This window comes from Tubulanus polymorphus, chromosome 7 (genome assembly GCF_964204645.1).
Source record: "Tubulanus polymorphus chromosome 7, tnTubPoly1.2, whole genome shotgun sequence".
Lineage (NCBI taxonomy): Eukaryota > Metazoa > Nemertea > Palaeonemertea > Tubulaniformes > Tubulanidae > Tubulanus > Tubulanus polymorphus.
In genome coordinates this window covers 4003925-4017553 of record NC_134031.1, presented here as the reverse complement: position 1 = coordinate 4017553, position 13629 = coordinate 4003925, and the positions used below count along the sequence as shown (strand labels likewise).

General features: G+C 36.5%; 1 protein-coding gene across 1 annotated transcript; it reads right to left on the bottom strand.

Annotated features, from left to right (window-relative positions):
- Positions 1 to 111: 111 nt before the first annotated feature.
- Positions 112 to 1102, bottom strand: LOC141908518 (uncharacterized). The gene is made up of 5 exons (XM_074798613.1): positions 1035 to 1102; positions 871 to 939; positions 591 to 773; positions 393 to 472; positions 112 to 132 (listed from the first exon to the last, which is right to left on the bottom strand). The coding sequence occupies exons 1-5, from the start codon at positions 1084 to 1086 to the stop codon at positions 112 to 114; spliced, it is 405 nt and encodes a 134-aa protein (XP_074654714.1). The 5' UTR covers positions 1087 to 1102.
- Between the last annotated feature and the right edge of the window lie 12527 nt (positions 1103 to 13629).

Here is a 13629-nt window from a genome sequence, read left to right as displayed (position 1 = left end):
CACGTTATCCGCGATGTTCGTCATCCGACTTACCGGGTCTTTCGCATATAAAAGGATGGGTATCAGTGCAGCTTCGATCCCACCAGAAGAATGGGAGAGGGTAAGACATAATCACACATCCCTCATCATTCCCTAGAATTAATAAGAATGCATCACGATTTTGACAACATATGAAGAATTGGTTCTACTTCGTTATGTATGGTACTTACCGTTAGAAGGTTCTCCCTGGTCGTACCAGTTCGTAAAGTCATTTTCCTGATGAATAAATAAGTATAACGATAAACTTTCTTTATGGTTATTGACAACATTATAGCAAATCACATTATCTAAGGTATGGATTACATATAGATGAAAGCGGAATTGGGAAATATCATAAATCAACGTAAGCTTACACCATAAGCGTATATCTGATCCTTTTCCTGGTAATGATATCCGAATATCGCCGATTCAATACCGAACGCCCTCAGAGCAGCTATTAAGAAAACGATTAGAGAATATAGACACATTCTAAGGATTTTTCTATGTGCAGATAGGTTACCGGTATATAATATTGTTTACTTATATTGCAATATCATTAATTCTAAACTCACCGGCTATTGCCCTATTTTGTAAAGGGTTGTTTATGATAGCTAAATGGGCATCAATAGTCTGAGCTTTACATGCACTCGCGGCTTCGTCGGATTTTTTAGCATCTTCACCCACAAAGAAACAGGTATCGCCTTCGCTGAACCACTGTCCGGTGCTGAGTCTACAAGGCCGTTCGTACACTAAACCTGAAAAGTTAATCAGTAATTATCCATATCCATGCATTTCTTAATGAAAATCTAGAAATTAGCTTGTCACTTATCCTCGCTTTTTTTCTTATCATACATTGTTCAACTTTTGTCATCGGCTGCTGTCGCATCATCGGATTCCATCCCCATCCATACGGCATGTATCCTATCATTGAAAGAGGGTATTTTTGATATCCAATCTATAATCACACAAAAGCCAATGTTCGTAAAATCGTAATAATATGTAAAATTGTGACATACCATGTCCTGATACGGAGGGAAGAAGAATGCTCAACAATATGGTAATAATCATAGTAACGTAGCTGTAATATGCAAGATAGGGACACTACATAGTATAATTGCAAATTTTGGAAGTGTATGAAGGGCTATGAAACGTGACATGTGCATTTATACTAATTTACTAGATGGCAGTAGACTGATTTGATTCCTATCAGAAATTATTTAATGTTTTACTGTGGCAGCCTCGGGTATACAGTTCACAGTTTATTTGACAAACATTTAGCATACATGTAGTTTCAAAATGGCGCGGTTGTAGTTCCATGCTAAAAGGTCCATTTAGAATTAATCGTGTTATGATAACTAATGAAAGATTAAGTAAGTAATTAGTAAGTAATGAAAATGAACAAGGAGATTGGCTTTGATTTAAACGCTATAAACAGCAGGGACCTCGCTCAAAAGTTGGTTTGAGGTTGATGCTGACAATAAAAACTGTTACCACGGCATTCATCGGTTGGTTATCTGTGGTCAGTTGCTCAAAAGTTCCAATAACCTGGCACAAATACCATGATGATAAATGTTTTTTTAATAGTCACCACCATGTCCGAAATCCACTGGTCAACTTAAACTAACCTTTGATTTCCGACACTCGTTGAAGATACGATGAAATTCGCATATATATAACGACCACTTATCATTTACTTGGCACAAATATTTGTGTTTGTCTGCGGTTGGCTGCCTCTTCTTACAGCAACTGAACAGCTGCTTTATATATACCTTTTTCAGATGATGACTAAATGCGGAATCAGCTGAAATTCATATTCTCAATCTAAAATTGTTTTTATCGTCATTTCGTTCACGTGAAATTGATGTTTATTCACGTATTCTAACAAGGAGATACGGAAATCAGACAATAAAAATGTTATCAACACGTGCAGCTTTTTAAATTGTTATTGCCATTCTCTATTCTATTCAAGAAAAAAATGTGGGTGAAATATCTTCGCGCTTCACTTTATTATAATTGACCGGCCGTTAAATTGAGCATTTGAAGCATCTGTTTATTTCTGAATATCCACAATGAACTGAGAAATGACGAGTTCAGCCCAGAAATTATCCATAAAAAGAGAACAAATGTGGGACATATGCCACAACAATTTCAGTCTCAACAAAATTTTCGTCATCAACGATGCAGCTTGGGTATACGGTTTAATGCCAGAGGTAAAATGGCAGGGGTGTACATGCCCGAGGAATAATGTACTATATCCGTATATTCATATTCATAATTAAAACAGCAATAAAAACAGAATTTATCTAGTGATTTCAACGAAACTTTTGAATCAACTTATCATAACAAACCACATAAAGGTGATCGTAGCAAGTGATTGTCTCTGTATTAAGACCAAGAGTTTATCAAATAAAGTAAAGTTAAGCTAGTGATATAAGCTACGATCACACGGACCAAACTGGCATGAGTCAGGCCTGAGCCAAATTTGGCCCGTGCCCTATTTGAGAGCGCACTCATACGTAAACCACTTGCTCCATACTAAACAAAGCTCATACAAAGCAAAGTGAGTCATTTCCGGAACCAGTTACAATTCAAACGCAATCATTTGTCTCGCGCTAAAAATCAACTCGGGCCTGGTCCGATGTTTTCAGTCGGACCAAATTTGGCCTGATCCGTGCCAATTCGGCCAGGGCCAAACCGTCCCCGTGTGATCGTGAGCTATCAGTGCACGCGTAGGCTATACTACCAGAGCCAAGCGCCGCCGAACCAAACACTCAGGACCGGGTAAATCGTCAGAACCCACTAGAATATCCAAATGGGGGCAAATCTACAGTCTCTGAGTATCCAAATACTTTCGTCACCTGGGAGACTAAGAATGTCAAAATAGGGCACTTGTCACCCGTGGGAGAGGAGGGATTTGTGAACGTGTCGTGAATCGCTCTGCAAAACTGTAACATAGGTTATAGTTTTCTAACACCTTGCGTAAATTATTTTGGAATTTTCAACGCTTCTTTTCTTGAATGTCCGTGCTGCAGTATATGATTGGATATGTCTGAATTGTGCATAGTGTCCGACTAAGCTACCAATTATCTGGACGAATATTTTACAAAAATGTCTGAGCCACAAAATACAAAAACAATTGGAGAAGATTTCTGCATTCAAGTAAAGGTATTTTATTACTGATAATACATATGAAATTTCACAAAATGCATGTATATTTCTAACGAATTGCTCAGTTTTTCTTCGAACAGATAAATGGATGAGCGGTCTGAGCGCATTCTACCACTTTCCAGCTGCCATCATTGTTAATAGCGGTGCAGTATTTCTCCGCAGCTGCCACTGCTGGGGCAACCTCACCTCCCGGACCCCAGTTCGTAAAGACATCACCATCCTTCAAATGAAATACAGCAATCAATAAATGACATTGCGAATGTCAACAATCTCACAGTCGTGCATTCTAATGTTAATTCTTGATAAATGAAATTCGATTTTTATCTTTTAGATTTTGTGGGGTAGTGGGTTTTAAACTTACTATCGCATGGAATTCTAATTTATCGAGGAGAAATATCATTCATCATTTTTAAATCGGTATGTAAATCATACAAAGAAAATACCAAAACCTTACGGTAATACGGTCCCAAGTGATCTGACTTTTGTATCAGAAGAATAATCCATTGCAAAACTTACGTTCCAGATCAGAGTCGGTGAAGTATCGAAGTCAACTCGATGATAACCGATGAAAGATTTTAATGATGACCTTAAAACAGCTATGGAAAAAAAGAAATAAAACTTTAATATCCTAAATGTTACGAGGATAGATGATGGCAACGAAAACACTTCCTATTTGAGAAAACAGTAATATTATTCACTCCATAGAAATTACAAATCATAAATCAAAATTGCATTTTAGATTAGGTTTCGTAAGCAGTAAGATTTAGCCGATCATTCGAGTACCAGTATCGAGTATTGATTAACCGATAATACGCAATGTAGCGCCTATTTTGATTGACAAATTTAAGCAGGCCGGTATTTGAACTACGAGTCCGAATGACCCAATCATTTCAATTCGTAATTGAAGTACACAAATTACCTCACCGACAGAACTTACTCGCGACAAATTTTTGCTCATGCCAACTACGTATTTCTGCTATTTTTCCGTTGTTTTCTTTACATTTATCAGATGCAACTTGTCTTGTAACTTCGTCTGTGAAATGCTTGAACATCTTATTACCATATCTCTCCCATCCATCGCATGTCTCTAATCAAGTACACAAAATGCATTGCATTAACGACTTTCGTTACGTGTATTGAAGAATACCCCCCCTTGCACTAAAGAAATCTTGTTTAATTAAACCAACAAAAATAATCCTTTTGCGCGTTTTCAATTTTCTTTAAAATTCGTAATATATTCGTTTGTATACCCCTCCACAAAAATATCATTCATTTTTATGTTTTTACCTTTAGGATCCGTGAGTGTGGCTGAAATAGACCAACATTCCGTTATCTCCAGGCTGCTAGGCGTGTTTTACGTAGCCACGAACGGAAGTGGATCTCATCTAAATTAGAGGTCGATAAACAGATTTATCATGCCAATCGGATTGAGTACCATAGTTTGTTGCATGAAGCCTCAAGATCCTATCATCGCAGTCGGATAGCAGACTGAAACGATCAGAGAAAGTTATTCACCCTTGTCGATGAATGGACAAGTGATAAGAAGTCTGTAATTTCCGCGCTGCCAGAGTACAGCAATCCCAAAGAACTGGCTAATCGATTTTCTGATTTTTTTGTTGTGAAAATTGGCAAACTATGTGATTCTTTTATTGATGTACCACTCCCTCGGTTTCCTTTTATAGATCTTGGTCATTCCTTCAATAGTTTTAGTACGGTTACTGAAAAGTCTCTCAACGACATTATCACTTCAATGACCAATAAGTCATGTTCAATTGATCCGATTCCCACTACTTTTCTAAAACAATGTTTACCTGAAGTTTTACCAAAGTTAGTCGATATTTTTAACTTGTCCCTCACTGAGGGCACAGTTCCTGACTCTTTCAAAATAGCAACAGTCAGGCCATTGTTGAAAAAGCCAGGTCTTAATTCAAATGTTTTATGTAACTATCGACCTGTCTCTAATCTACCTTTTATCAGTAAAGCTATAGAGCGGCATGTATTGAATGATTTGAGTCAGTATTTATCTGATAATAACCTCTTCTCAACATTTCAGTCTGCCTATAGGAAGTTCCATAGCACCGAAACGGCAGTTTAAAAAGTACACAATGATATTTTGTTAGCTCTTGATAATCACGATGAAGTAGTGCTCGTCTTATTAGATCTAACTGCGGCTTTTGACACCATAGATCACGGTATTCTATTGAATAGATTACAGAATCGGTATTGAGTGAAAGATGTTCCTTTAGAATGGTTTAGGTCATATTTAGAAAATAGGTATCAGCGTGTTGTGATTGACAGATCGTCATCTCAAAATGTTAAACTCATGTGTGGTGTACCTCAAGGGAGTGTACTAGGCCCTACACTTTTCAGTTTATATCTTGCACCAATCGAAGAAATTATTATTAAACATAAACTCGACTTAATGTTATATGCCGATGATACCCAGATTTATTTCGTCTGCAAGAGTTGTGCAGCTTCTAAATCAAGAGTTGAGAAGTGTGTTGACGAAATAAAGGAATGGTTGAAGTGCAATAGACTTGTTTTTAATGATAGTAAGACAGAGGTTATACATTTTACGTCAAAATTTCGTAAGGGAGACAAGCTATCAAGTATTAGAATAGGAGATGACAGTATAGCTACTTGTCAGTCAGTCAGAGATCTTGGCTTTTATTTCGATCATAATTTTACCATGTCTTGTCATATATCTTACGTCTGTAGATCGATTTCTTACTCCCTGCATCGCATTGGTAAAATACGCAAGTTTTTAGATCGCACTAGCACCGAAAGATTGATTCACGCTTTTATATCTTCCAAATTAGATTACTGTAATAGTCTTCTCTACGGTCTTCCGAATTGTTATATTTCTCGCCTACAAATGCTTCAAAATTCTGCCGCACGCCTAGTCACTCTAACTAAGAAGCACGAGCATATCACTCCTATACTGTATGAACTACATTGGCTCCCTGTTCAATCGCGCATTGAATACAAAATTCTCCTGTTAACTTTTAAAATTTTGCATGACCAAGTACCAGCCTATCTTTCGTCTGTTTTAACCACTCTTACACCTTCCAGACACACGCGCTCGACCGTGGCAACTAAATTATTTGAACCGAGATACCGCCAAGAATTTTATGGCTCTCGAGCTTTTGCGGTGGTAGCCCCCCGCCTTTGGAATGCTTTGCCACAGTCGATGCGCGATTTATCTTCCCTTAATAGTTTTACCTCGCAATTGAAAACGCACCTATTTAATCAGCACTACAAATGATTTTACTTGAAGCAACCGTTTGAAATTAAATATCTATTTTATTGGGTAATATTTTATATATCTGTCAATTGTCTTATGTTATTGTCAATTTGTAAAGTCTGTTGAGATATTTTATGTAACGGACTGTAAATAAATATTATTATTATTATTATTATCTTCGGTAATCCGTTTTTTTTACGAATTTCTAAACCCTGTCCTGTACAACATCAATTCCAAAATCAAACTGTCTTAGAATATTCTTTTTTTCCGTGAAAGAATCCATTATAAGTAACCGCTATCCACTCATTTCATGTGATTCCTATACAGAAAGTATATGAAACATCCGTTCACCATTGCGTGGTGACACTGAATGTTGCTTATCTCACTTACCGGGTCTTTCGCATAAATAAGGAAAGGAATCAGTACAGGGCCGATCCCACCAGTAAAATGGACGATCGACCGACATAATCACACATCCCTCATCATTATCTAAAATTAATAGGAATGTGTCACGGTTTTGACGATACATGAAGAATTGGTTCTACTTCGTTATGTGTGGTACTCACTGTTAGAAGGTTCGCCATTCCAGTACCAGTTCGTAAAGTCATTTTCCTGATGAATGAATAAGTATAATGACGGTAAAATTTGCTTTCTCTTTGATGACAACATTATAACATTATCTAAGCTATGGATTACATATAGGTAAAAGCGGAATTGAAAAATATTGTAAATCAACGTAAGCTTACACCATAAGCGTATATCTGATCCTGTTCCTGGTAATGATATCCGAATATCGCCGATTCAATACCGAACGCCTTCAGAGCAGCTATTTTGAAAACGATTGGAGGAGATAGACACATTCTAAGATGTTTTTCTTCTATGACGTGCAGATTGGTTAGTCTACTCATATCAAATGGACTTATCTCATTAACTTAAAGACTCACCGGCTATTGCCCTATTTTGTAAAGGGTTGTTTAGCTAAATGGGCATCAATAGTCTGAGCTTTACACGCACTTGCGGCTTCGTCAAATTTTTTAGCATCTTCACCCACAAAGAAACAGGTATCGCCTTCGCTGAACCACTGTCCAGTGCTGAGTATACAAGGTCGTTCATATATGAAACCTGAAAATAGTCAAACAAATCATAAGTCATAATGCTGTCCATTCCTTCATAAATATAGAAATTAACTGGTCACTTTATTCTCGTTCTTTCTAAACCTACATTTTTCGACTTTTGTCATCGGTTGCTGTCGCATCATCGGATTCCATCCCCATCCAAATGGCATGTATCCTACGATTGAGGACATTTTTCATAGATAAAGATAATCATACAAAGGTCAACATATGTTCGTAAATTGTACAAATGTGACTTACCATGTCCTGATACGGAGGTAAGAAGAATGCTCAACAATACGGTAATAATCATAGTAACGTAGCTGTAAATATGCAAGATAGGGACACTATACAGCATAATTGCTAATTTTGGAAGTGTATGTTGACCTATGAAACGGGACATCGTGCAATTATATTGAGTTCGTAGATTGGCGATTTTTGGGAAAAATGGCAGTACACTGATTCCTATCAGAAATCTAATGTTTTATATAAAAAAGTCCATTACTTTCAATTCGCGTGGAATAAACTCATGTAGGGTGATAAAACAGTGATGCCCGTCCAGACTTTGGTACTTCCAGTTATATATCATCAATTGAAATTGAACCAGTAAATTTACTTTAATTCATGACCGCCAGGTACCTTGCGCAAAAGTTGGTTTGAGATAACCAGTTGATACTGACATTCAAACTTGTTGCCACGGCATTTATCGGACGGTTGTCTGTGGTCAGTTCCTCAAAAGTTCCAATAACCTAGCACAGATACCATGATATAAATGCAGCTTTGATAGTCACCATGTCAGTGATCCACTGGTCAACTTAAACTAACCTTTGAGTTCCATGACTTGTTGAAGAAATAATAAAATTCGCATATATATAACGAGGTAATCCTACCACTCATCATTTACCTAGAAAAATAATTGTATGTTTGTCTTCAGTTGCCTTTTCTTACAGCAATTGAACAGCTGCTTTATATATACCTTTTTCAGATGATGACTGAATGCGAAATCAGCTTTAATTTATATTTCTCAATCTGAAATTGTTATCATCGACATTTCGTACACGTGAAATTGATGTTTATTCACATATTCTAACAAGGAGATACGGATTCCGACAATAGAAATAGTTGGCAACACGTGCGCGCAAGTTTTAAATTGTTATTGCTATTCTTTTTTCTATGCAAAAATATTCGCTATGGCATTTTTAAGGAACACATTAAACTCTCTTGGCAATATTTCTTTTCTTCATTATCCTTGTTTCAGTATACGGCTGAATATGTCTGCATGCCCGATTAACCACACCTTTACAAAAATGTCAGATCCACAATTCGTGTACCTCGACGATTGGAGAAGATTTCTGTATTCAAATAAAGGAATTTTATTTCTGATTACGTATAAAATTTCACAGAATTCATCCACGTTTCCAACGAATTGTTTAGATTTTCGTTGAACAGATAAATGGAAGAGCGGTCTGAGCGCATTCTACCACTTTCCAGCTGCCATCGTTGTTGATAGCGGTGCAGTATTTCTCCCCAGCTGCCACTGTAGGGGTAACCTCACCTCCCGGACCCCAGTTCGTAAAGACATCATTATCCTTCAAATGAAACAGAACGATCAATAAATGACATTGTGAAATATTTACAATCTATGATATAAAAGCAGTGTAGGTGATAATTTGACAGTTGGCGTTATGGAAGAATGAACGAAGATTATGAGCTATGGGGAGTTGGTCGTTGAATTGTGGGAATTGAATCGTAAGCTTAGTTTGCGAGAAATCATTCAAAATCTGTGCACTTTCGCAAGAGACGACTGCAAGACAACGCCGCTGTAGCTCTCACAATGCTGAAGATAGACATTTTGTCTTTTACGGCTTAGTAGAAAAGAGTACCGATACAAGCATGACCCGCAGTTCCTAGGATAAACATAGTACAAAATATGCGACCAACTTAGCCTTCATAAGTATAAGCCTTCATAATGTATACTTAAGCATGTACATGTATAACTCAGAAGATAAAAAAGACGTCATTTTGAACAGTTAATTGAATGAAAACTTTCCTAAAGCAGCCAGCTGGGCTATCTATCAATATGATAAAAGGTTTTTGAACAATGACTAAAAGCGTAACGTAAGATAATAGCGTGTTAATCAGCATGACTAAGTTAAGAATTGGGCATAGCCTATGAATTTATCATCTTTCAAGGGAAAATTCTATTCGTTTTTCTAAATCGATATGGAAAGTGTATGAAGAAAATACCAAAAATTGCGGTCCGACTTTTTGTATCAGAAGAATAATCCATTGAAAACTTACGTTCCAGATCAGAGTCGGTGATGAATCGTAGTCAGTTCGACGATAACCGATGTAGGGATCATTATCTGTCCTTAAAAGCTCTATGGAATAAAATGAGATAAGATTTTTTAATATCTGTAACAACACTCATTTTGATGTACTTTCCGTATCAGATCAACCAGTAGGATTCAAGTAAAAGTCTTTATTATTTTAAAAGAATTTATTATAGAGCGTTCAATATTTCAGCAATCTTTTATGTTTTGTCCACTGCAGCTTATAAAATATTTCTCATTCTGCACCAGAGAGCTTGTTCTAGACTCTGCTTAACATTCAAAATTTGGGTCCATTTATATCTATCATCCTGGTGTCAAAATTATGATTTACTAGCATAAATACTTTATTTAAATGCATTTTCTAAAGAAAACAGTAATCTCATTCGCTGCATAGTAACTACACTTCTTAAATCGAAATAGAATTTTAGATCAAAAGCGCAATATAGCGTCTATTTTGATTGCCAAATTCAAACAGTTTCGTATTTCGACTACGACTTTCGTATTTCGACTGCCGGAACTTACTTGCGACAAACTTTTGCTCATCCCAACTACGTATTTCTGCTAATTTTCCGTTGTTTTCTTTACATTTATCCGATGCATCCTGTCGTGTATCTTCCTCTTTGAATTGCTTCAACATCTTATTACCATATCTTTCCCATCCATCGCATGTCACTAATCGTGTACACAAAATGCATTGAATTCACGATTCGTGTTACATGTATTTTTTCATTATAGCATGTATTAGTCTTAATTCCTGTGTGATTGACACGATGGATTTTTCTATCTATCACTATTTTACAAAAGTTACACTTTCTAAATTGTATTCGAAGATTCGCCCGCCCCCTCCATTAAAGACTTTCGAAATATATTAAAGTAAAACCAACAACAATAATCCCTTTTCACTTTTTCAATTTTCTTCTAGATTTTGTAATACGTGTATGTTTCCCCTTCCACAAAAATATCATTCATTTTTAATGTCTTTACCTTGAGCATCCGTGAGTGTGGCTGAAATAGACAAACATTTTGTTGCTATCTTCAGTAATCTGTTTATTACGAATTTCTAAATTCTGTCCTGTTAGTCCATTAAACTATTTCATCGACATCAATTTACACATTAAACTTAAAACAACCTGTTTTCTCGTGTAGGAAAAACAGATAATTCTCGTACCGGGAAACAAAGGATTTTTGTTTTAGGCGGTTAAGACGTAATTTATTATAAGAAACCGATGTACGCATATTTTTTGAATTCATGTGGGTTTTATACGGGATGAACATGGAACATTATTTTGTTTGCAGTGAATAACGTGTTCGTTATCCGTGATATTCCCCATCCGACTTACCGGGCCTTTCGCATATATAAGGACCGACATTAGTGCAGCTCGTAACGTACCAATTGTATGGACGATCTTCGGACATTCTCACGCATCCCTTATCACCACCTTCATTGAAAAGACGTCTGTGAATATATGAAGAATTGGTGCTACTTCGTTATGTATGGTACTTACTGTCAGTAGGTTCAGAGTCGTACCAGTTCGTAAAGTCATTTTCCTGATGAATAAACAAGTAAAAGCAGTGCACTTTCTTTATTGTTAAGATCAAATTATCTAAGTTATGGAAGGTAAAAGCGGAATTGAAAAATATTGTAAATTAACGTAAGCTTACACCATAAGCGTATATCTGATCCTGTTCCTGGTAATGATATCCGAATATCGCCGATTCAATACCGAACGCCCTCAGAGCAGCTATCGTGAAAACGATTAGAGAATATAGACACATTCTAAGGATTGATACGATATGATATGATTTTCATTTTCATAAAAGTTTACATATCGATACATAATTCAAGAAAAACTGAGACCAATTAATTATGCGAGGAATTAGGGAAAGCCAGTTGGCTTATATTGTACATGTGCAAATAGGTTGATTGTCTATTCATATCAAATGGACTTTAGATAACTCATTGACTTAAAATAAAACTCACCGGCTATTGCTCTGTTTTGTAAAGGGTTGTCTATGATAGCTAGATGGGCGTCATCTGTCTGAGCTTTACATGCACTTGCAGCATCGTCAAATGTTTTAGCATCCTGACCCACAAAGAAACACGTTTCACCTTCGCTGAACCACTGTCCGGTGCTTAGTCTACAAGGTCGTTCATATATGAAACCTGAAAAAGTTAATCAATAATTATTCATATGGCTGTCAATTCCTTCATGAAGATAGAAATTCATCCACATTACTAAACCTACATTTTTCAACTTTTGTCATTGGTTGTTGCTTCCGTAGCATCATTGGATTCCATCCCCACCCATGCTGCATGAATGCTGTTATTGAAAGAGGGTTTGTCATTAAGATATTCGTTACCAAAGCCAACAAACTTTTCACATTCACAAAATGTGACTTACCATGTCCTGATACGGAGGCAAGAAGCATACTCAACGAAATGATATTGAACATAGTTAACTGGAAATATGCAACAAACACCGTATATAGAACAATTTCTACCATAAAAAGCCTAAAAAGAGGTATCTAGAGTGATGCAAAGTTGTTATATTGGTTGTTTTAGACAAAATGGTATCAGAACGTGGTTTGATTCACGCGGCAGAATTTTAAAATAGCGTGATTTGAGTCCGGGGCCAAGTTTCAAGGAAAAGTTTAAGGTAAATCTGAATTGTTGTCAACTTTTTGTAAAAATAACGACGAAGTCATACCACTTACCATCCACCTAGAAAAATATTCTGTCTTTGTCTTCAGTTGGCTGCCCGTTCCGTAGTAACTCAACATCAGCCGCTTTAAATACACTTTTGCCTGATCATAACCAATAATCATCTGGAATCAGCTTGAATTTATGTCCTTTAAAATTGCGTTCATCGTCATTGAATTCATGCGGAATAGGAACTACAGAAACATTATGAACATGAGATACTTTTTATTAGCGCGTCTCGCAAATTGCCACCTATTCACGTGTTATTGCTATTTTAGCTATTATCTCAATCAAATAAAGGTGTGAGTGCGATATCTTCTCGGGACATTGCGTCATCGTGACCATTTAAGACATCTGTTGAATAACATCCACAACGTACGTAGGAATGTTCCATGGAGCAAGAGCAAAAATGCGAAGGTTAAATGACGAAATCATAAAGTCAAACGTGCTTGAGTCGCATCATTAATAAGTCGTTCTTGTCATTTTCGAGTTGCAATTTTCATTTTCTGCAGTTTGAATAAGTCGTCAACATATTAATCGTCCAAACTACGACTCAAGCGGATTTATTTATGGCTTTTTGGGGAGATTTCTAATTAAGGCAAAATTTTCTCATCGGATCGATGAAAATGTGGAATGTTTTTCTTTCTATTGATGGATGGTATAACAATGTCTGGTACTACTCTAGAAAATGTAGAATGTATTTTCTTTTCGGCGTCCGATTAGTCCGATTTCTCTCGTGGTCGTACGATTGTCGACTCGCAAGAAAAACATTGATTTCAGCTCCCGAATGCATCTACTAAAACGAGTTTTTTTCGTTCACCATTTTAATAACGACAATAGAATAATGCACATTTGTATTTGTGTGGTGACATTCGACCATAATATTTGACTAGTAGAATATAACCAGATGCGTAGTTAGACAAATATCACTTAAACGAACAACGAACAACTATTTTGAAGTCAGAAATTTCCACGCCTTGGTGATTAAACAATTGAGAACTAAAGCTTCCACTTCTATTTGCTGCCAATAAGTACAGTATACCCCGTCTTCAA